Source organism: Alligator mississippiensis, chromosome 5 (genome assembly GCF_030867095.1).
Source record: "Alligator mississippiensis isolate rAllMis1 chromosome 5, rAllMis1, whole genome shotgun sequence".
Taxonomy (NCBI): Eukaryota; Metazoa; Chordata; order Crocodylia; family Alligatoridae; genus Alligator; species Alligator mississippiensis.
This window is the reverse complement of record NC_081828.1, coordinates 68,641,199-68,666,729: the sequence shown is the minus strand read 5'-3', so window position 1 is coordinate 68,666,729 and position 25,531 is coordinate 68,641,199. Positions and strand designations below refer to the sequence as shown.

Here is a 25,531-nt window from a genome sequence, read left to right as displayed (position 1 = left end):
TGGGCCTTGGTTCAGAAACCAATCCCCCATTTATAACATTGCTTCCTATGGGAAAATCAGTTCCAAGTTACAACGTTTCGACTTACGTGGTTTTCAGGAACGAATTGTGTCGTAAGTCTGAGGACTGCCTGTACTTTGTTTTTTGTTGGCGAGAGCTTGCAGACATTAAAAACCAAAAACCCCCCCCAAAAAATAATCACACTTTACTTTTAACTTGATGGGTTCTTGTGTTGAGTGAGCCCCATGCATGTCCAGAAGAGGCAGCAGGTTACTTCTGCCTGGCTTTGCAGTGTCTGTAAAGATCAGGTGCTTTGGTGAGACTTTTTTGGCGCTTTTATCTAATAGGTGATTGAATCAGCTTTAGCTGAAAGTGCCAAAGAGCCCCGCCAAAGCACCTGATCTTTACAGATGCTGCGGAGGTGGGTTGAAGCAACATGCTGCTTCTTCTGCTAAAGTCGCTTTTTGGGTTTTTTTTAACATTTGCAAATGTGGCTCCGTGGGTGCTGAGCACCCTCTAATTTTTTTCAGTGGGTGCTTGACCCCCAGAGCACCTACAGAGTTGGCACCTATGGTACTTACAGACTAGGAAACTACTGTATTTTTGCGCATATAGCCCGCCCACGGGTATAAGCCGCACCCACGTATAACCCGTGGAAAATTGTATTTTTGTAAATTAGTCCATGTATATGCTGCACCTGTGTATCCTCCGCAGCAGCGTATACACAGGGAGGCGGCGCAGCCCAGCCTACCCTGGCCCCCGTGGTGGCGGCAGTGCAACCCAGCCCACCCTGACCCAGGCCCCCGCAGCAGGGGCGGCACAGCCCGGCCTACCTGGGCCCAGTGGGGAGGCAGCGCAGCCTGGCCCGGCCCTGGCCCCAGCCCCCGCAGCAGCAGCAGCAGCGCAGCCTGCCCCAGCCCCCGTGGTAGTGGCAGCAGCAGTGCAGCCCAGCCTGCCCGGGCCCAGCGGGGAGGCGGTGCAGCCCGCCCTGGCCCTGGCCCCCGCGGCAGCGGAGTCCATCCCAACCCCCGCGGCAGAGGCGCAGCCCGGCCTGCCCGGGCCCAGTGGGGAGGCAATGCAGCGGGCCACCACAAAAAAAAAAAGTCCGTCGATAGCCCACACCCCCGTATAGCCCACACCCATCCATTTTTTTGGAAAAATCATGTGTACCCCGCAGGATATATGTGTGAAAATATGATAATCACTTTTCCTTTTAAACATGCAAACTTCCATCTATGGCCTTCTATCATAAATTGTACATTTAAAACTCTTTCAAAATTCCTGATGCATATTTATTAATGACAGACTGCAATACATTTCTGAAGCAAAATGTTAGTATCCCTGCATTCTGATCAAAGTCTAAAATCCTGGACAAGTTTGTACTATTTATGAGAAACAGTCAGTCAGATCTGAAATGGCTATTAGCAAAGAAATCACATTCTCTTTCTCTTTTTGGATTATTTTTTAAAACGGACAATATTCACCCCTCCATCTCATAAAAGATAATCGTACTATATATCTTTCAAGAATATGATTACTCGATTCTCTCTTTCTGTACACAAGGGAGCAAGAAGCGTTCAATAGTTTATTTTCTCTACGAGATATGCACTGAAAGATGCAAATCAAAAGAAACACTACTGAAGATGCTATGTCTGCAACTCTTTTGGTGTGAACAATTTCCCAGAAAGAAACCTATAAGCAGTAGTCTAGTCAAGAAAGGGACATATATGCTTAAAAACAAAGCAAAACAAAGCACCACACCTTTTTGGTGCAAATGCTACACATCTTTATTATTCATTCTAAAGCAGCCTAGTCCCTGACGCTAGAATAATTTCCCCAGGGGTGCAGTTTTACCCATCCAGACTCCACTGCAGAATCAGGGCCCTGATCATTAATTTAGGGTTTTATTTTCATTGTCCTTAGCAAGTCAGTTCTAAGATGAAAGGGAACTTTGAAAGATTATAATCCATACATCGTTTTTTTTTTATTAAATTCCCATAAAATGGGGATATGTAGGATAAAGACACTGACAAGCACCTAGCCCTAAGAGGAAACATTATTCTATTGTAGCTAATGTGCATGAATACATATTAGGGCCTCAACAGAAAAGACAACCTTTCCAACAGCTAAGAACAGAACTGTCATTTATTAGGTGAGACCATAGGTCCATCTTGCCCAGTATCCTGTGTCACACAGTGGCAGAGGATGGATACTGAAAGGGAGAGTGAACTGAATAAAAAGGACTTTTTTTGGTCCCCCATTTCACTTCCATTCCCACCTCCAGCATTTCAGGTCTAGGATGAAGGTTACAATGCATCTTGTTATATCTATATCCCTGCAATCTATGGTTCAACCCTTAGGCAGAGAATCCAGAGGCAAAGCAGGCGGCCTGCAGCTTGAGAGCCAGCCAGCCTGTTAGCCTTTCCCTTTGGCTATATTTTACACCTGACAGGTGACCTCAGCAGATGCCCGCTGCTTACAAAAGCTTACACTAGGCATCCCCGATTCAGTTGGTCTATAACAGTGGTACTCAACCTCTTTTGTAACAGGACCCATTTGTAAAGATCCATGGCCAGTCCCAACACATTAAATAATTTAAGTAGAAAGCAGCCCTCTGACCCTGCTGGTGCCCCTCACACTCAACCCGCTGACCCCTGCCCCCAGGCCCAGCCCCGTACTGTGTGGCATAGGGGGGGCCATGTGCCCCTCCCCAGATTTGTGCTCTCACAGAGGGCACAGAACTGCAACCTTGCTGGACAGGCACAGACAGGAGCCACCGCTACAGCCCAGCCAGTGGGACTTGGCGTAGGAGGGCTGAGTGGGGCGGCAAGATTTATTGCTGCCGCTGCTGCTGGAACCCCTGTGCTAGCCGCGCCACCAGCAGTGCAAGGAGTAAAGGAGTAATGGACAGGGATGGGAGCTGCTTTCACCTTTTCCTGCTGCCAGCCGCTCATGCGCTGGGTCATGGCTCTACCTTGCCACCATGGCCCAGCCCTGGCTATACCCTGCCGTTAGGCTACAGCTCTACCTCAGAGAAGTCGGGCAGGGGGCAAGCCTGTGCCCTCCCATCGCCCTGACACATTGCCTATGCCCCACAGACTTACCTGCAGGGAGCTGCCCTCCACGCTGCCTGGCTGCCACATCCACACGTGCACACCCGCTTTCCCGTGGCACCTCCTCCCGCTCCCCCCAGCCCCAAGCAGCTCCTTGTGGGCTGGACCTCTGCCAGCAGAAATCCTCATTTTTCTCCTTAATCCATTTTTAAACTGCGCCGATCCATTTTTGTTTTAAAGTCTGTTCCCGACCCTTCCATATATTCTTGCCCCCCGGTTTTGGGTCGCGCCCTATGGGTTGAGAAATGCTGGGCTAGAAGGTGACAACCTCCGCCGGGCCGACCACGGCCCCCTGCTCCTGCCCGGCCGCGCTGTCAGCGCTGTCTGTGACAAGCTTTGTGTACGCGACGACATATGCGCGGGGGGGAGTGGGCAGGACCCACGGAGCGCACGACCGCCAAGCACCCGCAGGAAATGGTGAGAGTCGCCCCGGCGTCAGCCACTGCCCCGGGCCGCCGGGGTAACCCGCCGGCGGGGAGGGGCAGGTCTCCACGCCGCTGCGCGTGGGAGCCCCTGACGGGAACGAGCCGGGCCGCCAGGGCCCCCGGGCGCGGCGGGAGGGGCGGGGGCCGGGGCCGGCCGCGCCTTTGTGTCATTGCTGGAGACACAAAGGGAAGCGCCTGCGCCGCCGGGGATGCGGGGACCCGGCCCCGCGACGACGGGCGGGGGCAGCGGGATCCCGCCCCCCGGGACTCACCTGCGCAGGGCCCCGGCGGTCCCAGCCCTCGCGGCAGCAAAATGGCGGCGGGCCCCGGCCCGGCGGAGCGCGACTCACGGCCAGTCTCGGCCTCTGCGGCTGCGGCCCCGGCCCAGCCGCCCCGCTCGGCTCCGCGGACTGCGGTTGTCAAGCGGCTCCGCCAATCGCGGCGCGGCCCAGCTGCTCCGCCGGCCCCGCCCCGCCCCGCCCCGCCAGTCCAGTCCCCGCGCCGGGGCGGGGCGGGGCGGGGCGCGGCGGCGGCTCAGCTGCCGCGGGGGAGGGCGGGGCGGGGTAATTGCCGCCGCCCCAGGGCAGAGGCGCCCGCCCGTTGGGGGCGGTGGCGGGTGTCTGTGGGGGCGTCTCTCGCTGCACGGGGGCTTCCCGGGACGCTGGCGGGGAGGATGTGCCGCCTCTCCCCGCTTCAGCGCCGCGCGGCTGGGGGCAAATCCTCCGGCGCGCGTGCGGCCCCGGTGCTGGTCCCGGGAGGGGTGAAGCTGCCCCTGCGGCCTGTCGCAAGCTCGGTCCTCTGCGGCTCCCGGCCGGCGGCCCCGCCTGGCCAGGCTAGGCGAGCCCGGGATCTTTGTTCTCCTCCCCTCTTGCAGCAAATCTGTTTTCTGGCTGCCCAGAGGCTCGAGGGAGCTGGAGCCCGTTTTTCCATCTCGGACCGAGCCAAATAAACTGCTGTGTGATGTTTCAAAGAGCTGCCATTGAAGTAGCGGTTTTCTGAGATGGCTCTTTGTCAGTGCTTTGTGGCATAGGCGACACATAGAGGGGGCACGTGCCCCCCCCAGACTGGCTGCTGCCACCACCTTCTGCAGGCAATCACCACCCACCCCCACTCGCTGTCACCGGTGACTGCAGGTGGTCCCCATTCACCACTGGCCACCCCACTGACACCACTGCTGGCATCTGCAGGTGGTCCCTACTCGCCTTCAATGCTACTACCACTTACAAACTGTGTCCCCCCAGTGTTGGGAGGCACCAGTCGTTCATGCTTTGTGGAAAGGTGAAGGAATCAATATGTTCTAAGTGTAAATAATATATAATGGCAAACTGTAAATCACCAAAGATTTCCAGGGGTTTGATATTATTGTGATGTTGGCATAAACCAGTTGGCAACTAGCTCTGTCTTTGTTCAGCCATAGCAGTGCAGTGGGCTGCAAAAGAGTGCCTTAAAACATGTCTGACCCACTGGGGGCCCCATCTGGGCTATAAGGCTCTGAGTGGGCCAGTCCAGCTCATGGGGTGGCTACTGTGGCTACTACAACACGAGCCTGTGGTGGTAGTGGTGGAGGCTCAGGCCAACGTGGCATAAGCGGGGTAAGTGGCTGCAGACAAAGGAGTCACTTGCCATGGTGGTGGTGTGCAAGTGGCAGCAGGCCAGGTGGCCACAGGGTAGCCAATGGCTGTGGTTGTTTTGGGGGGTTTTTTGCTAATCTTTTTCAAGATCAAATCAGTTCCAAAATCAATTAGGCAAAGCCCAATACTCAAGTTTCAAAATTAGACTGAGCAGAGCCCAAATGCCAAGTTTGTGTGACCATAGGTGACACGTAAGTGGGGCATGGGGGGCACGTGCCCCCGCTGAGATTGGCCTCCACTGAAGCCACTGCCAGCTTCTGCGGGTGGTTGCCACTTGCCACTGGCATCTGCAGGCAGTCCCCACTTGCTGCTGATGCTGCCACCTACAAATGGTGACCCCCAGTCGCAGGAGGCACCAGTCGTTCATGTGTGGCTCTAGCATGGGTCAAGTCTCTTTTTTCTCAGACCCATCGGTCTGGGTCTTTGGATACTCCCCAAATCCAGGCAGGCATCTTACATGAAAGCCCCAGGCACAGAGGTGTTGATCTTGGCCCTCAGTCACTTGCCTGCTGCCAATGGCCACGTCCAGCAGGCCCAGGACTCTGCAGCAGGCCATGCCCACGACTAGCCACATCTCCAACTTCCAGTAGCCAACCAGCAGACAGGAAGCCAGGTTGAAGTGACTCTAGGCACACAGTCCAGGGGCCGTGTTTGAAACCCCTGCCTTCAAGTATTAGTGCAGAACATTTTTTTTTAAGTCTGTACCAAGAACACGGGGGCCATCCAGCCATTTCTCATGTCCAAGCCTTGCAAACAGAAAACTTTAAACAATTCTCTAATACAGGGAGTGGGACAGTAGGAAAACAGAACAATATAAAGGTGCTTTCAGGTTCAGGAAAGAATCGATTCTGTATGATTAAAGCACAGCATCACATCACAAGTAACATGCTCTCCAGTACACTGAATCCTTGTTTTTACATGTAAAACTATCACTCGAATCCTGAGTACCCTCAGTTTCCAATGGAGTAAATGTATGTTGCAGGGGCTGACTGATAGTAAATGTCATGAATTTTAAAACAAAATTGTCCCCATTTAAAGTGCCTATGATCAGCCAGAAGTGACCAAAGTAGGAACCAAACCACTTTAATTGTCCAAATTAAGTGAAATGCAAAAAGAGTCAGCAAAAATTGTGAAAAATGCATTCAATTTTCAATATTATTTGAATAAGCCAAAGTATTAGAAGAAACACAGGTAACAGGTTTTTTTAATATTGGCTTTTACCTTAATGTCCTCACAAATGTTTTATGAAGGCTAATCTGTTAAGCTGTTCCCCTCCATACATACATACATTTTAAGTGGAAAGTCAGTGTTTCCACTTTCCTGCACAGAAGGTTCCTGAGTTTTTAAGCTCTTGATGAGAAAATCCTTGCAAAAACGTGGTATCAAATCCCCACATGCTAAATTGCTTCAACATAGATTCATAGATTCATAGATGTTAGGGTCAGAAGGGACCTCAATAGATCATCAAGTCCGACCCCCTGCATAAGCAGGAAAGAGTGCTGGGTCTAAATGACCCCAGCTAGATACTCGTCTAACCTCCTCTTGAAGACCCCCAGGGTAGGGGAGAGCACCATCTCCCTTGGGAGCCCGTTCCAGACCTTGGCCACTCGAACTGTGAAGAAGTTCTTCCTAATGTCCAGTCTAAATCTGCTCTCTGCTAGCTTGTGGCCATTGTTTCTTGTAACCCCCGGGGGCGCCTTGGTGAATAAATCCTCACCAATTCCCTTCTGTGCCCCCGTGATGAACTTATAGGCAGCCACAAGGTCGCCTCTCAACCTTCTCTTGCGGAGGCTGAAAAGGTCCAGTTTCTCTAGTCTCTCCTCGTAGGGCTTGGTCTGCAGGCCCTTGACCATACGAGTTGCCCTTCGCTGTACCCTCTCCAGGTTATCCGCATCCTTCTTGAAGTGTGGCGCCCAGAATTGCACGCAGTACTCCAACTGCGGTCTGACCAGCGCCCTATAGAGGGGAAGTATCACCTCCCTGGACCTATTTGTCATGCATCTGCTGATGCACGATAAAGTGCCATTGGCTTTTCTGATGGCTTCGTCACACTGCCGGCTCATGTTCAACTTGGAGTCCACTAGGACTCCAAGATCCCTTTCCACCTCCGTGCCACCCAGCAGGTCATTCCCTAGGCTGTAGGTGTGCTGGACATTTTTCCTCCCTAGGTGCAGCACTTTGCATTTCTCCTTGTTGAACTGCATCCTGTTGTTTTCTGCCCACTTGTCCAGCCTATCCAGGTCTGCCTGCAGCTGTTCCCTGCCCTCCGGCGTGTCCACTTCTCCCCATAGCTTTGTGTCATCTGCAAACTTGGACAGAGTACATTTCACTCCCACGTCCAAGTCGCTGATGAAGACATTAAAGAGTATCGGTCCAAGGACCGAACCCTGCGGGACCCCACTGCCCACACCCTTCCAGGTCGAGACCGACCCATCCACCACGACTCTTTGGGTGCGACCCTCTAGCCAATTTGCCACCCACCGGACTGTGCAGTCATCCACATCACAGCCTCTTAATTTGTTCACCAGTATGGGGTGGGATACCGTATCGAAGGCCTTCCTGAAGTCCAGGTATACGACATCCACCCCTCCTCCTGTGTCCAGGCGTTTCGTAACCTGGTCGTAGAAAGAGACTAGGTTGGTCAGGCACGATCTGCCCGCCACAAACCCATGCTGGTTTCCCCTCAGCATAATTTGTCCTGCCGGGCTCTCACAAATGTGAGCCTTGATAATTTTTTCAAAGACTTTACCAAGGATGGAGGTGAGACTGACCGGCCTATAGTTGCCCGGGTCCTCCTTCCTCCCCTTTTTGAAAATGGGGACCACGTTAGCCCTTTTCCAGTCCTCCGGGACTTGGCCCGTGCGCCACGAGCATTCGAATATTCCCGCCAGTGGCTCTGCAATGACGTCGGCCAGTGCCTTCAGCACCCTGGGATGGAGCCCATCCGGGCCTGCCGACTTAAAGGCATCCAGTTCTTCCAAGTGACTCTGCACCACCTCAGGATCTACGCATGGAAGTCTGGCGCCTTGCTGCTGCCTCTCTACAACCCCAGTGAGAGACTTGTCGTGCCCCTCACTTAGGAACGCTGAGGCAAAGAACTCGTTGAGGAGTTCAGCCTTGTCCCCCCTGTCTGTCACCAATTGCTTCTGCCCATTTAGCAGGGGTCCTATTCCTCCCTGGGCCTTCCTTTTACTCCCTATGTATCTAAAAAACAATTTCTTGTTGTCGTTTACTTGGGTTGCCGTCCTCAGCTCCATGGTAGCTTTGGCCCGCCTAACTGCCTCCCTACAAGCATGAGCAGAGGAGGTATATTCATCTTTAGTGATCTCACCCTGTTTCCACTTTTTATGTGCTCCCCCTTTTGGCCCTTAGGCTGCCCTGGATTTCTCTGGTCAGCCATGGAAGCCTCCTGGCCCCTTTCCCTCTTTTGCCTCGCTCGGGGATCGTCTTGCTTTGTGCCCAAAGGATCGTTTCCTTTAGGCACAGCTACCCTTCTTGGGCACCCATCCCATCAAAACTCCTACTCTGCAGTGCTTCCTTGACTAATCGCCTGAGTGCAATGAGATCAGCTTTCTTAAAGTCTAGCACTTTCACCCTACTAGTTACCTTACCCACTCGCCGTCTTATGTTGAATTCTATCATAAGGTGATCACTGTCTCCCAGATAGCTACCGATTTGGAGGTCCCCTATCATGTCATCTCCCGTTGCCAATACCAGATCCAGTATGGCATTCCCCCTAGTGGGACCATACACCTCCTGTGTCAGGTGGAGGTCCTGTACACAAGTTAGAAACCTGCGTGAGCGATGGGACCTTGCTGTCTGCGTCTCCCAGCAGATGTCCGGGTAGTTTAGGTCCCCCATGACTACCGCCTCTTTAGCTTTTATGGTCTCTGAGAGTTGCCTCAGGAGCCCCGCATCTATTTCTTCCCCTTGGTGTGGGGGTCTGTAACAGACCCCTACCACCAAATCCCTTTCTCCTTGCCCCCCATGTAGCCTAACCCACAATCCTTCTACTTCCTCAGCCTCAGATTCTGTCTTGATGAGGGTTGATGTATATTGCTCACTGACATAAAGTGCAACCCCCCCCCCCTTTCTTCCCCGACCTGTCCTTTCTGTACAATCTATAGCCCTCAATATGTACCGCCCAGTCATGGGATGAATCCCACCAGGTCTCTGTTAGCCCCACTAAGTCATAGGTGTGGCACTTAATAATTTATCATGTAATTAACATATTAATTGTAGGGGACCTTATATATGCATAAAAGCCCAGTGTAAGGATGGCTCCAGATTAGGGGTAGGCAACCCCTGGCACAGGTGCCAGTGTGGTACATGAAGGCATTTTGTTTGGGATGTGCACTCCAGGGTGAATGGCAGGGGAGGGGTAGGGCCAGGGCTCCGGCCCCTGCCCCTGGGATGCCAACATCTTACAAGTTGAGATTCCAGGTGTTTGTCACTGCCCGAAAATGTTGCTGACCCCTGCTCCAGATCATTTTGAGTTGCTCGTCCTTGCAAAGGAGATTAATTTTTATATGCAGCACAGCTGTGGGTGTGGTCAGAGGGGTGGAAAAAGGATTACAATGGGAAGTTCAACATTTTGCCCTGTAACAATGCAATTTAAATTACTTTTAATATCTTGGATCTCCTTTAAGAACAGGATCTACAGCCTTCTGTAGCTCAGGCAGCCGTGAGAACTGTCAGCTAGAAGGAAACATGCTTAAAATTATTTCACAAAACTGAACTTGACCGAGTAACAAGAGAAATCTACTAGGTCTATTATGTGCTTTCCATTCAATACCCATAACTGCAGGACCTGTACTGTCTATATGGAAAGGGCCAGTGCCCTGGCTTAGTACATTTTTGTTACAAGAATACTCTTTTCCTGTAACAAATATTGTATTTACTCAAGCATTACTGATGTAAAGATTTGCAAAATAAAGTAGTCTTTACTCCTCAAAACTTAGTCATGCAAGCAGTTCCATTGATTTCAAATTTTCAGGATTAGGGCTAGCATACCAGCACAGAAGCTAGAGTTGCTTACAGAAGCTACAAAGAAAGCATATATTTGTTTATCTCAGCATGCAGTTCCAGTTTCAAGGTAGATCAAAGAATAAAAATATTAGCCAACAAGGGTAAATCTGGATCCAGGTCATTTTAATAAGTAAGTGGATAGGCTTGTAGGGTCTTGCCAGATCTTGTTATACTGAGAATTAGACCTGTGATATTGTAGGAAGGATTAAGCAAACCTGCTTGCTGGATAATGCTCAATACTTTTTTTTTTTAGCTTTTAGTCTTTATGAAAAAGACACTAATAACAGGTTAGCAGAGACATAAAAACCTAGGTTACTTTATATACATGCTGGTCTGCATATACACAAAGTTCATCTACCATAGAGAATATTTTAGATGAAACTTATGCAGGTCCCAGAAATCTGGGACCTGCATAAGATTTTAGGATGTTTGCTGCCCTGTAGCAAGGGCAGCAAAGCCATCAAGGATAACTTATTGATTAATGTATGTCACATCCATATATCCAGTGATTTTGGAAAAGAAGAGGGAGGATTTGTTTTTCATAAAGCATCTTAGTGCAGAGTTGTTAGCTCCATTTTTCACTTTTGTGCCCTCCTCCTAAAGGCTCTGTAGCTTGATAGATATTTCTGGCCGTGGAGGCAGCAGCTCTGGAGCCCATGGGGAGCATGACATTTGAATTAGCCAGAAGAGTCACTAATAAGTAAGGTCCAAAGGACTGCCTCGCCTAAGAGTTAGGGCTGAGTCCTTTCATAATTTTCTGTCATGGATTGCATGACTCCCTTGACTTTCTTTTTGGTTTCCTTGGATTCATGCCTGCTTAATAATATGCAATTTATTAACATGCAACTGTGTCCCTATGCAGCCACCTGACACTGATTGTATAGGAATGGAATGTGGTGGATCTCATCAGAAGATAGAAAGGAAAGTAACTGAATGCCTTAGAGGAACTATAAGTTAAAGTAGCCCTGCTGTTAAATGCAACTCAAAACATTTTAAGTTAAATGTACTGCACCAGTACAGGCTGGGGACCGAATGGCTAAAGCAGCAGCTTTGCAGAAAAGGACTTGGGGGTTACAGTGGACAGTAAGCTGAATACGAGCCAAAAGTGTGCCCTTGTTGTGAAGAAGGCTAATGGCATACTGTGCTGCATTAGTAAAAGTATTGCCAGCAGATCGAGAGAAGTGATTCTTCCCCTCTATATAGCACTAGTGAAGCCACATGTGGAGTACTGTGTCCAGTTTTGGGCCCCTTCACTACAGAAAGGATACGGACAAATTGGAGAAAGTCCAGCGGAAGGCAATGAAAATGGTTCAGGGGCTGGGGCACATGGCTTATGAGGGAACTGGGCTTATTGAGTCCGGAAATAAGAAGACTGAGTGGGGATTTAATAGCAGCCTTCAATTACCTGAAGGGTGGTTCCAAAGAGGATGGAGCTAGACCAGGGGTGGGCAATTATTTCAGCTGGAGGGCTGCTTAACAAGTTTTGGTGAGCTGTTGAGGGCTGCATGGATAGCCCTGCCCCTTGACAGTTGCCCCACCACCTGGTTGCCATATTGGGACTGGAAGTCCCACTCCTAACCCCTGACCTATGCAACTGGAAGTCCCTCCCTTTGCCCTCCCCCCCCCACAGAAATACTCCTTTTGGGAGGGGAGGGTTGCCATTTTGGAACCAGAAAAAACCCCATACCATACACTAAAAGTCAAATACCTACTATAACATTTTAACATTATTACAAAAATGTGTCATTTATGTTTGCATACTGTACATAGAGGAGATTGCATAATAACTAAAAAATAAAGTCTTACTCTTGTATATTGTGTATGCGGGGTGTGGTTTGGGTTGGGTGTGGGGGTGTGTATGATGGAGTGTGGGGGACTTGTGAGGGGGTGTGGCTGCATGTGTGGGGGGCATAGGGCATGTTGTGGGGTGTATATCTGCAGGGGGTTGTGGGGGCAGGGTGTGGGTGTATGAGGTTTGTGGGGTGTGAGGGAGGATGGGGGTGTGTGGGGACCCCCTACACTCCCCCACATGGCATGCAGCACTTGTCAGCAGCAGCAAGCAGGGGGACTTGTACCCTGGTCAGGCACTGGCACCCAGTGGCTTTCAGCTCTGGCCAGCACTAAACATGGGGACGAGGAGTGCTGCCTGCCCAGCCTGTTTCTATTGCAGGGGCACTGCATGGCAGCATGGGAGGAAGCGGGGGCTGCATGCCATGTGGGGGCCCCTCCTCACCCTCCCTCACGCCCACACCCTGCCCACCTGAGCTCCACGCTCCCACCGTCCCTCTGGGCATGGGCTCTGTACTGCCAACCCCAGTCCCATGCTCCCTGCCCCCACCCAGCTGCAGCTCCCCCACTGCCTGCCACTTCCCTACCTGCTGCCTGGAGTGAGCAGGACACCAGGGAAGCCAAGCAGGTCCCCCTGGGATGGCTGCAGAAGTGGCAAGAGCAGCAGCCCCACCTGGAAGCAGCTGCTGGCTGGGCTGGACCTTTCCACTCATGAGTGTGGGAGTGAAGCACAATAGGGTGTGTTGTGGGGTGTGCATACATGGGCACCTCACTCTCACCCTCCTGGCCAGAAGGGCTGGGCAGGGTACAATTAGTTGGTGGGTGCTGCAGGCTGGATGAAAGTGCCTGGCAGGTCACATCTGAGCCATGGGCCATATTTTGCCTGCCCCTGAGCTAGACTGTTCTTGGTGGTGGCAGATGACAGAACAAGCAGCAATGGTCTCAAGTTTCAGCAAAGGAAGTTTAAGTTAGATATCCCCAACTAAAAACTCTCTCATTAGGAGACTGGCAAAACACTGAAACCAGGTACCCAGATAAGTTGTGGAGTTACCATCTTTGGAGGTTTTTAGGACCTGGCTAGACAAAGCCTTGGCTGGGATAACCTAGTTGGGAATGTTTCTGGTTTGAGCAGCAGGTTCAATTAGATGACTTCCCGAGGTCCCTTCCAACCCTAATTTTCTCTGATTCTATGATTTGTTTGGCTCCTTTCTGGATAAGCTATGGCATGTATTCTCCATTTTACATTGGTAAGTGTTGCTAAGTCTAATGCACATATGTCACTACACAGCAGCCCTGATCTGAGCATGGTAGCATGCTGATCCTTTTCAAGAGAGGTCATGTTTACCTTTAGATAAAATTAAATTGTGATTTTTTTGGGTTAGAACAAAGATACTGTAAAGCCTATGTCTGAAATGAGGTCATTTAATTTGTTTTTAATGGAGAATATTCAGAATTTCCTGATTTGAAAAGCTGAGCTAGCTAAAGACAGTTGGCAGGGTAGCTGGAAAGGATTATGGCTCTCAAGGTCACTTTTTATGCCTGCCATTCTTCAAGCTGCTTTGCTTGCTCAGCTCATGAAAATAGAAGCAGGTGGCAAAAAAAGAAATCCGTTTAAGTATTCAACAAGACATAAATAGGCAGAGCCCTACAAGGACCCAAGTTTTAATATCTCCTTTAAAAATAAATCTGGTAGAAAGGTATTGGAAAAGACCCATATGGATAGCTTGATTCTCATCTGTGGAGAAGATATGCCCAGCACAGGTGGGGTTACAAAACAAAACTAGTTCTTAATTACCTTTATTGCTCTTGACTAGAGAGCTTGATCATGGTATAAGTCAAAACAATTCTGAACCTCAGTAGGATAAGTGTGAATATAAAAATCTGCTGTAAACTTTGAAAGTAGTTTCCCATTAAACATTGGTATGCTGTTGAAATATATGAATGAGCATTCTTTTGCCCTGATTTCATAGAATCAGGAAACTTAAATAAAAATGTTCCTTCTTTAGAATTAATGTTTTCAGGTCGGAATGTTCTGACTTCTTAATTACAAAAATATTAATTAAAAAATCCTTGTGAATGAAAAGTAAAAATAACCTTTTTTTTTTAAACTCTTTTGTAAGCCACAGACTGACTTTACTAGCATTAGCCTAAAACTGCATTCCCCAAAGCACCCAATATGGCAAAAACATCCTAGAGCCAGTTTCTCTCATCTACAGATTATTCCTTTGTATATAGAATGAAAATCTCTTGAGTTTATACTCAGTGTGCTTTCTTCTCATGGCAGGATTCAGGGAGTGGGGCTTTAGGTCAAACAGCTAAAACTCCAGTAATCTGCCATGACTATTGTATTACAGAGGTGGCTTTGACTTGTTTGTAATCAGTCCTCTTCAAAGGTGTTTCTCTATAGAGCTTCTATTCTGTTTAAGAGGTCAAATATATACATTTCAGTATATGTGTGAAAGAAGAATGTGTGCAGTGTTGCTGCTGTCTGCTGCTGACATAGGCATGCATTGGGGAAGAAGAGTCAGTTCTGCTCAAAACTGAAAGGAACGTCTGTGTAGGGAGCCCAGCTCAACTTGGGGAGTGGCAGCAATGTGCAGGTTCTTCCATTCAGCACCTGTTGCTGGCCAGTGGGGCAAATGGGGTGTGGGGAGCACTGGGAGGAGGAACCTGTGTGCTGCTGCTGCTATTCCCAGCTAAATAAGGCTCCCTGCACAGCTGTTCCCTGCAGTGTAGGGCAAAAATGGCTCTGGAGCACTTCTTGCACCTGAATTAGCAGAGGCAAGAGGGGTAGTGGGGATAAAGGGGGTAAATGGTGGAGGCAGGCAGCAGGGGGTACCAGGCATTGGGGAGGCAGGTGGCTGGGCAACGGGTCAGGTCACCCCCCCAACTGCTTGCCTCCCCTCTGCCTGCCCCACTACTGCTACTTTCCTTGCCACTTGCCCCCTCTGGTGCAATGTTGGTGGAGAATTAATTTAAGACCACCCTCCAATAATTACATTCTATACATGAAAAATTATAAATTTATAATAATTTTCCATGTATGAAATCTAATTATTGGGGAGATGTCTTAAATTCAAAGATATCTTGGAGTTGAGTAAATATGTGAGGAATCAGTAGTTGTATATCTATGAATTTTTGTAACTTAACACTTCATTTTGTTTTAGCAAGAGGAAGAAATTGTACCATGTTAAAGTGTCCAAGAAACCCCAAAAAACAAAAACTACACAACAAAATGAAGTAATGCAATTAAGCAAATACCTAGCACTGAGCTTGAGCATTCCAAAGCTGACTTGGCAAACATTGCCAACGCAATTATGATCAAAGTTTTAATATAAGCCTGAGAAGAAATCCTTGTTCAGGAGGTTATTTAACCATTATATACATAACTGGTTCAGTAGCTGTGACATTGCTTTCCCATGGACTTGAATCCTGATTTTTCTGGAAAACAATCACTATCCTTATAGTTGCTAAAATTGTGTATGAATGGGGCCAAATATCATCTTTTAAGTTTTGGAGGGATTAGCACTTAAAGAAAGGGAATTGTTTCTGTTGTTGTTATTCTAAGCTTACTCAGTTCCCCACCTTCTTGAAGAATTCACACTTTGGTCAATTAGATAGGTGAAACATGATTATCTATTTCTGTCATCTTGGTAGGCTTTCTACCATGACAGTACCAACTACAGTATTTTGGCACAACACCTGTGGTTCCTATTTCTCCCAGTAGAAGTTTAGATCCTTCTGTTTTGCCTGTAAAGCAAGAATTAACTATTTATTCCTGCTCCTGGTTTTTATAATTTAAATTAATCTAATTAACCTACTGTGCTTGCACTTCTGTTATTTGGCATCGGAATATACATGCCTGGTTTGGGAAAGATAGGTACATGCAAAGAAGCTATACACTAGGTTGAACAAAAGTGCCAGATGCTTTACTCAATGTCTTAATGTCAATAGTCATCACTTATTCACTGGAATTCACCAGACCTCAGGAGAGCAGTAGCAAACAAAACAGAACACACCTGTCAGATCAAAGCCAGGAGGCAACCACTACGTGGGCACATTGCATCCCCCAGTAGATTAAAATCACAGAAAAATGTCCTCTCTCTAACACAGCCACTGAATGGAACACTAACAATCACACAAATGAAAATGTGGCAGTCATGATCAGAGATGATCCAGAAAGGAATTAGGAAGAATATCAAAACTGACAAACGTCTTGCAGGCACAGAGCTTGATTGGCCAATATGGAGAAGCTTGAACCGCTGCTGAACAGCGGTTCAAGACTAAAGCTAACGTGCAACTGTGGGGATACTCCAAGGATGCAAATGGCATGTGCCAATGTGGAGGAAACTTTCACACTACAGAACACCTGTTCATCTGCCCATGTATAGGGGAACGATGCACCAAAGAACACCCCGCAAAAGCTACAGATACAGCAACAGTATGTGTCCATTGCTGGACCCAAATTTGCAGTGGTGGCAGGACATGATAAGAATCTAATTAACAGTTAACATAATTTTATTCTGAATTGTAATCTATATTTACCTGAATCTAAATTTATTTTTAAATACTTTTACAGTTTAAACCCACCCTTCTTACAAGCCCTCCACGGCAAATTCCACAACCACACCCTCCACCCCACAGTCACACACTCCACAGACACTGTAACTCCCACACCTCCCATGTATTGCCCCCCTACTCCACACACACACCCACGTGCCTCTAGGGGGAGCCCTGCTCATTGCTGTGCACACACACCCTACAACACACATGCATCCACACCCCCAACACTCCCCCTCCCCACACCCCACAAACCCCATACCCCCCTGCAAACCTATGTCCATCCACCCAAATCCACACATACCCCTACACCCCACATCCACAGTCCCTAACAGATCTATACCCACCCCTTGCAAAAGTAAGACTTCATTTTGAGGTATTATGCAATCACCTCTATATATGCAACACAAACACACAAATTGGGAAAACAATTTTTTTTTTAAATAAAATTTTATTGGCAATATTTGATTTTTAGTATATCATTTGCCTTTTTTCCAGTTCCAAGATGGCAAACCCCTCTCCCAGAAGGAGCACTTCTGGGGGACAAGGGGAAGGACTTCTGGTGGCACCATATTTCCAAGTCTAAAAAGGAGGACATCTGTCACGGAGCAGCAGGGAAGGGGGGCGGGGAGGGGAGAATATAACGGTGAGGGGGCAGTGACATGGTGGTGCTCTGTCCTTGCTTATTCTGTTGCCCCTCACTGACAACCCCAGCCCTGCTGCTGCCCTTCACTCTGGACCCACTGATCCTAGCACTGCCAGTGCTCTCCACACCTTGCTGGTGCCCCTCACTCCCAACCCACAGCCCCTTGGCACTACCAGTGCCCTGCACACCCAACCCGCAGTCACACATCTCATCCCCCATGCCCCTCACTCCTGATCCGCAAGCTCCTTGCCCCCCACCCAGCGCTGACGTGTCCCTCACTCCCTACTCACAACCCCTGCCCCTTTGCTAGTGCCCTTCACTCCAGACCCACAGCCCTGTGCCCCTCACCCCCAACCTGCAGCCCCTGCCCCACCCAACACTGCTGGTGCCCCTCACTCCCCCCGCCACAGCCCCTCCCCACCCAGTGATGGCCCTTACCCCTGACCACAGCCCCCTGGCCCCCCAGCCCTGCTGGTGGCCCTCACTTCTGACCCACAGCTCCCTGTCCCCCAGCCCTGCTGCCCAAGCAGCTCCCGCGTTGCTCTCTTGCTCTCCATCCCTCCCTCCCCCTGGCTGTTCCTGTGCTCTATTGCAAGCTGATTGGCTGTCAGGGTCACATGACCCCCAACAGCCAATCACCTTGCCCGCTGCTCCCAGCTGGCCTGGGGGGGGCAGAAGAACTGCAAAAAATCCAGACATTTTGCTCTTATTTTAGAAACCCACCCAGACACAGCATGGTGGGGGAAGCAAAATGGAGGACATTTCCAGGAAAACCTGGATGTATAGTAACTCTAGGCAAAGGTCAGGGGGTGGGACTTCCAGTCCCAAGATGACAACTGGGGACAGGGGATCCTTGCGGACCTTGACAGCTTACTAAAACTTAAGTGGCCCTCCAGCCAAAATAATTGCCCACCCCTGGTTTAAACCTACTTTTCCTCTGTTCCTTTATAGCTTTATCAACTTACCATTGCCTCATCAAGATGGTTTACCTGCTTCCTTGCAGAGTTCATGGAAGAATTTTGTCTTTTATTAACTAGGACAAGCATCATCTTGATTGTATTTCTGAACAGGAGCTTTATTTTCCAATGCCTTATTTAATATTGTAATGACTATTAGGACTTACCATTTCTCCATGTCCTTCTAGAGAAGCTCCATAAGAAAAGTGCGTGGTCCTACTTCTTAAATTAGTTGGCGATCTGCAGTAGAAGACACCTTAGAAGAGACTCAGTTGCCAGTCTAAATCTGTCTGGAAAATTTGTAAGTGGGTAGTTCAGTCTTGTTCAGGGAAGCCTGGTCTCAATACCATATTCTGTGCTGTAGGGTCATAGAAGACCGTACCAAACAGCAACCACAAAGGTAAAAAAAAAATGCAAGAGTCTATAAGAAGGCACAGTTTAACATAAAATATTTAATATTAAAAAGGGAAAACTACCGTAATTCTTGAACATTAGTATTTATCAAGAGAAATATGACTGTTAGGACTTGCAAGTGATTTCATAAAAAGCAGATTTTTTTTTGTTTGTTTTTAGCACCTCAGTTAATTCAAGGCAGCAGCCCTTCTACTTGGAAATCCTGGCCACCAAGAACATGTCAATCTTCTGCTTTGGTTTTTGTACTCTTCCCCCACTCACCTGAAATACCAATTAAGTGCAAGGCTTCAGTTTATCTTGAAAACATGCCAAAGGATTAAGCAAAACTATCAAAGCAACAAAATAACTGACTAATAATCTCCCATAACTTTGCATGTCCTTTGGAACAATTTAAGTTTAATTAGAGAAACAATATTGATACATCAATATTATACATCAGGAATACAGTACTTTTAATAGGTGACCGGTAACTGTGAAACTCAGTTTCAGAAGAGATTAGGTTATCTCCTCTTTGCCTTCAAGAATGAAATACAAAGTCCAGGTCTTCAATAGCCTTCCCCTGATAATAAAAGTTATATGCAAAATTGAATAAAGAAACCATGAATGAAGGATGACTACAGAAAGAGAAATGTGTGTGCATATTTTCCAGAGGTGCTAAGATTCCATGATGATGAGCATGCTTTGGAAGTAAGGGCAAATTGTTTGATCATACTTTATTAGACGCATACAAGAGAGTGAAAAAAATGTATGAGGTTTTTTGGTGCCATGCTTTTATTTATATGAAAAGGAAAAATTACACTGTACCACATAAGTAGCAATGACAATATTTTACAGCACAGCATTTGAAAAAATATGGAAGCAATGCTCCACAGAAGTGGACAATAAGCACACAATACACTGTACATTTTTCAACAGTGCCCATAATTAAATAGTGGAATTTGGCTTTAAACAGCCAAACAATAAAAACTAACAGTCATACTAAAAATTTAAAAAAATGATTTCAGTAGCTATTATGACTGTTAGTTTGAAATTTTGCTTTAGAAATTAAGATGAGTGTTTGGCAAATTCAGTCATAGCAACAATAATAATAATACCCCTGATGAAAGCACCAGTGTGTTCTGAAAAGGTCAGTGATAAATACTGGCCTTTGTGATAAGCTATTTTCCTTTATTTTTTAAATGTGACCTCAACCAAAGATCCACTGTAATTAAAAAATGTGCAGGCTTAAAAAGGAAAAGTATCTCTGTCTCTACTTTTCCTGTACAGGCAGTCCTCGACTTACCATGTTTCGAGTTACAACATTTATAAATTGACACCCTGTTTCAACTTTCTGACCTCAGTTTTGACTTTACAACGCTTGATCTGATACAACTTCACTTCAGCGAACAAGTTTGCTGCGTTGCCCGTGTCCCTGGGGAACATCTGTCCAAACTTTCCTGGACACTTTCTTTAAGAAAAACCTGCAGCCAAGACTCCTGAGGAGACTCCAGCCAAGAACCCTTCGAAAAATCCAACCAAGAGCCCTTCAAAAAGCCCAGCAAAGTCACTTCAAAGAAGTCCTTCCAAATCAATATGATTGCTATTTACAATATAAATGTATTAATGTAGCTATATTATTAATTTATAACTGATTGAGTACAAAATTCTGGGTTATTTTTGGAGAAAATAGGGTATCAGGCCTTGGTTCAGGAACCAATCCCCATTCATAACATTGTTTTCTATGGGAAAAACAATTCTGAGTTACAACGTTTTGACTTAAGACACAGTTTCCAGGAACCAATTATGTCATAAGTCCAAGGACTGCCTGTATTAAGTAAAATGCTTTGCTGCAAGCAATGAACTTTTCAACTGCATTATTCACATTCTACTTTTAGACATTGCACAAATCTTTTCAGACCTGTAGACAAATATAAACTCCATAATACATTCAGTCATATTTAAAAAGATTCAAAGAATTCCTGTCATGTATTTAAACTCACTTTGTTTAGAAGGATGTGTATGCATCGATGAATGTTGCAAGTCTGTAGTAAATCATAGGTTTAGTTTTAGAAAGAAAAAGTCTCCTATGATAAAACTCTTCTCGAGCTTATTCAACATAGGCATATATCTGTCAGTTCCATCCCCATCATGGACTTTTCCTGAACAAATTTTTGCTATTTGCAAGTTTGCATGGTTACTCAAAAGCTTTTCCTACAGTAAAGTAGTTGCAGGAGCTGTCTAACAGGCAGAATGTGCAAACCTTCTTCCCCCCTACTTTTAATTTTTATTTATATAATATATACACAATATGTATACACTTGAAGTATAAGAGTTACATATCCTGGTCATATACATGCAAACAGTAAGAATTAGCTAACCACAAATAGTTTTGAGTCACATACATCATAAACATGTATTTTAAAGTTTTTTTCTTGGTTTTTTTACATTTTTAACAAATATACATAAATATAAGAACATAAATTACAGTAAAATATTGACAGCATTTCTGAGAAAATGTTCATAAACAACCCAGATGCATTGATGCCTAAGGCCTTATAATAATTAAAAAAGTACTGTTCTAAATTGTTTAAGGATATCTCATTCCTGTGCATCTTTTATGTAAGTAAATGAGTACATCATTGTAATGAGGCTAGATTTCTCTCTAAGAAGACTGAGAGAAATGTACATAATTTTAGTCTCTACTCCTAATGAAACTGAATGGACCACATAGTTCTAGTACAATACTGTCTTTAAATTTACAGTCATCACAACACTGAAACAGAACAGGATCACAAATCATTCAAGTCTTTTCCTGAGAATGAGTTTTTTTTCCCCAACTAATCCTCTGGTATACATTGCCAAAAAACCCACAGATTTGGGGGAGGTTTCAAGTTTGTAGTTTTCTTCAGAATAATGCTATGATTAAAGTGATTATAAAAAAAGAAAAATGCTAAATAATAATAGCATTAATAAAGTGATCACACACTGTTTTGAAATAAAAATGCAGCCCTTTGTAAATAATACTGATGTATGCTCCAATAGTTAATTTCATAAATGGTTATATTTGTTATAAACATATTGAAATGTTTAGGTTTTTGTCATGTTTATTATTTTAAAATTGATAATATGAAATTGTCATTAATAAGTGTATGTCAAGAATGTTACTTTTTTTTTTTTTTTTAAAGGCAGACATACTGAAAACACATTTATCTAAAGGAAATATTATTTAAGTCTGATAGCATGGATACACAGAGTAATTCCTGCCTGTTAGAGGGAAAGGATTTGGCGCATCAGCTACTTCACAGTGACCAACTATGCATATGTTCTTACCATGTAGTAAATTAGAGCTAATCCATGGTATTTTACCCCTTAAAACCTGAATGGACCCTCAAGAAAAGGTGTTAAGCTTCTGCAGGTAAGCTTTCAATAAGTGAAGATAGGAATGTGACCACAGCTAGTTACCACGACGAACCTGATGCACTGTGAATCCTTACCCATGGCTACCTTGTAACAACTTGTTCCACCCTACCTGTGCCCTCGGTTAGGTAGGAGTTGAGGTGGTCAACGCAGACTTCGTCAGTGAATTGTGTGAGTCTTTTGAATATTTTACTTGCTAAAAAGATAATGCAATCTGAAGGAAACCTCCCTTTAAGCAGCTCAAAGGTTTTCCCCTATTGTTTAGTTGAAAACAGTTAAGCAAACCAGTATTTACTTGGTTGAAATTAATTGTAAATACTCAGGGGGGAACAAATCTTCCAGTAATGTAGATACAACAATATAGAAAGAGGGTTCTAGAGGAGTACCTATTATGCCTCCTGATAAACTACTTATCTGTTAGCCTTCAGGGTAAGATTCACTGAGTAAAAGTAAATGGCATTGAAAAATGTTTAAAAAAGGTGTTTCCTTAGAGGAGAAAATTGCCAAAAAAAGGAGAAAGTTTCAAGACAAGCACAAAACAAAGTAAAAGGCAACAAATGTAAAATGTAATTTGTCACTACAGATGAACAACATTCAGTGCTTCAGTGTATCTAATCAAAATAGAGCAACTATACCCTCTACACCATATTAGCACATACAAATCTCCATACATGAATCAAATATTTCCATGCCCACTTGAAAGCATCTCCAAGTGATAATCTTCTGTATTCCTAAACACTGTGTTTACATTCCAGTTGTGCATGATAATAGAGCTTGGTGTCCAGTTTTAAGTTCTAAAAGTCTCGCTGGCAACTAGAAATCTATTTTCTATAGGCAGTAAAGATGAAGTGCAAGTGTATCACAATTGTCTGAAGCAAATATTTTCCCCATCTACTATGCCTTGGTAGATAAGAGTTTTTTAGGAGTTACAGGTCTCTTGGTTTGCCACAAATGGCTGTGAATGGTAATTGCGTCAACACTGGCAGACAAAGTTTTAGCTGGTATGTGGCTAAACTGCTTCCTGTCTGAGTTGTATTTATATAGTCCCTCTATCATTTTTTTTGTGATAGATTTGGGGCCTATCCCAGTCAGTTTATTGATTTCTTCAGTGTCAGGGCAGTACGTATACAAAGATCTGAATTGGCAGCCTGAATCCCGGAACAGGATTAAGAAGTTATTGGCATCAGACTTCTCCATTTCCTTTAAAAGAACAAGAAAAAAGGGGGTTTACAACATGTCATTTTCATTGTAACTAGAAATCCCTTAAACTCATAGGGGTGTGTGTGTATTTATCTATATATCTAGATCGATCTCTCTCTCTCATATATATATAATCTCTAATGTGTATATATATACATACACCCCCCCCATGTATATGCCAGACATACACACGTGTCTATCTACTTATCTACTGTACGTATTGTGATAATCTTTAATTACTAGATCATAACAGTAGTGTCCACAGTAGCCCCTGCTCCTTCAGCCAATGAAGAAGACAGATCGGAAATCAAAGAGACTATTCCAATCTTTCACAAAGCATTTACACGGCCATGATAGAGATTCCTTTCCAGTCTTCCTCATCCTGAAATATCTTCCTAGATAGGCTAGATGTAGGCCTTATCTTTACTTTTATATGTAAAAACATACCCTTACCTCCAATATTTTCTTCTTCTGACCTTCATTTACTTTTCCAGCCAGGCAACAATGAGCCAAAGCATTCTGAATTATATGTTTGTTGGATTTTGCACTAGGTTCCTTGTACAGCTTTGGTCCTAAGAGAGAGAACTGAGAAATCAGCTAAGTGAATCAGTAAATTAGAATAATTTTAAACACTATGAAATGCATTTTCCATTTTATCTTTGCATGTAATGCAAACCTAGCACCCAAAGGAAGTGAGCAGAAACTAGACATGCTACACAAACAGACCGACTGCGATTCATCTGTGAACATATCACATGATTGCATCTTCCAATTATACCTTATCATGTTCAGTGAAGAAACCTAATCTTTAAAACACTGTTTCCCCAAACAATACATCTTTCAGTATTACAGCATCATTAAAGCAGTTTGGGTTAATATATTTGGTATCATAAAATTAGGGTGACCCCTTTAGCAAGTGTTGAAACAAGACAATCCACTCCTTCCTGCTCTCTAGCATGCTCAGCTGTCTGTGAGCTATGTTCTCAGCTGAAGAGCAGAGTGGGAGGGGGTACTCAGGTGATACAGATTCTTTAATGAACCTTTGGTATTTAAAAAATGGTTCTTTTTTTAAACATGATGCAAACTATAGTGTACTGTTAGCAAAAAAAGAATTCTTAATTTCCTTTTACATTCCAATCTATGGAACAGATTTTCCCCTGTAAAGCTTGTTGTTTGTTCTCTGAAGTTTTTGGTTCTAGACTGATCCCATGTTTTCTACTCTTCTCACCTGTTACTACAGAAATGTTAGCAGAGAGATATAGAAAAATGACTCATGCATAAAGTTACTTTTGAGCATTTGATGAACTGGAGCCTAAATGTGATTTTGGTAGTTTAAAGCACTGCATTTTCACTACCTTTTATGTTGTTTTAAATTATATCATTTTAAAAAGGAGATAAATTCTGAATCTCTAAGAAAGAATCTTAAGTGTTGCTATAGCAACAGCAAATAAGGGAAAACTTAAATCCTTTGTCTACAGTCGCTTCTTACACTTTAGCACTCCCCATGAATGTTACCAGTACTGACCCGTGTATTCTGTAGCAGAAGCCACTGAAGAAGTTGTAGATGCATTTTCCCAATCTTTTTCCCCATTGCGACTACCACAGCGACTTGGAGATAAGAATCCTTCTACAGACTCAGACCTAAATATTTTATAAAAACAGGTTTTCCTTTCAGGATTGAGCAGACCACATCTAAGAGAAAATTCCCTACATTTCCAGCCGAGAAGCCTTTTAAACTTAAAAAGAAAATTAAAATGTATTTAAGATAGAAGACTGAAGGATTTGCATTATAGGTTTCAGGTCCAAAACAGGAGTAGCTCTACACATGTATCTTCTGAATATTTTAATAATAGTGGTTCAAGATTATATTCCTAAAGAGGAGGAAGAGTAACTTTCAGGCAGCATACCAGGGAAAGAGTTCTGATTAAGTCTATTAGCACACATAATCGTCTTACTAAATGGAAGCTTTAATCCTTTATAACTGTACTAGCAAAACTTGGCAGAACTTTTTATAGGGAGCAAGCTTGCTCTTGGACACGATGATGAACTACAAGTAAATGTTCCTTCATTGCTACTTTTGACATTATTGCAGCAGTTCCCTGTGACGACTACTATAGTGTTATGATTATAAAACAATTTTTATGACAAACTTTTGCTTTCAAAAACATCAACCTTTGAGGCTGAAAATATTCAATGTTTGTGGTTGGAAAGTGTGAGCAAAATCCTGTAAAGCTACGTAATTTTCTTCAAAAGTTAAAATAAATTCTAAATTTTCTTTGAAGGGGGATGCTGCAAAAATAGATCAAGTTTGAAACTTGCCATGGAAGCTGTCCCAGCCAGGAAAAAATCTTGCTTAGTTATTTAAATAAGAAATTA

At 45.2% G+C, this 25,531-nt stretch overlaps 2 protein-coding genes across 5 annotated transcripts in view; both read right to left on the bottom strand.

The window, feature by feature from the left end:
• WDR47 (WD repeat domain 47) overlaps positions 1-3,999 on the bottom strand; it is a 62,798-nt gene extending 58,799 nt beyond the window's left edge. The window contains exon 1 of the mRNA XM_014602087.3: positions 3,809-3,999. The gene's annotated coding sequence lies outside the window, so the exon portion shown is untranslated. The remainder of the gene's footprint in view (positions 1-3,808) is intronic.
• Positions 4,000-19,307: 15,308 nt separating this feature from the next.
• The window catches only part of CAMSAP2 (calmodulin regulated spectrin associated protein family member 2), a 205,368-nt gene continuing 199,144 nt past the window's right edge, over positions 19,308-25,531 (bottom strand). For all 4 annotated transcript variants that reach the window (XM_019479352.2, XM_019479353.2, XM_019479354.2 and 1 more), the window contains 3 exons: positions 24,681-24,796; positions 23,609-23,727; positions 19,308-23,155 (listed from right to left, as the gene is read on the bottom strand). In XM_019479352.2, the coding sequence (XP_019334897.1) occupies positions 22,850-23,155; positions 23,609-23,727; positions 24,681-24,796 (541 nt within the window). In that variant the 3' untranslated portion in view covers positions 19,308-22,849. The remainder of the gene's footprint in view (positions 23,156-23,608; positions 23,728-24,680; positions 24,797-25,531) is intronic.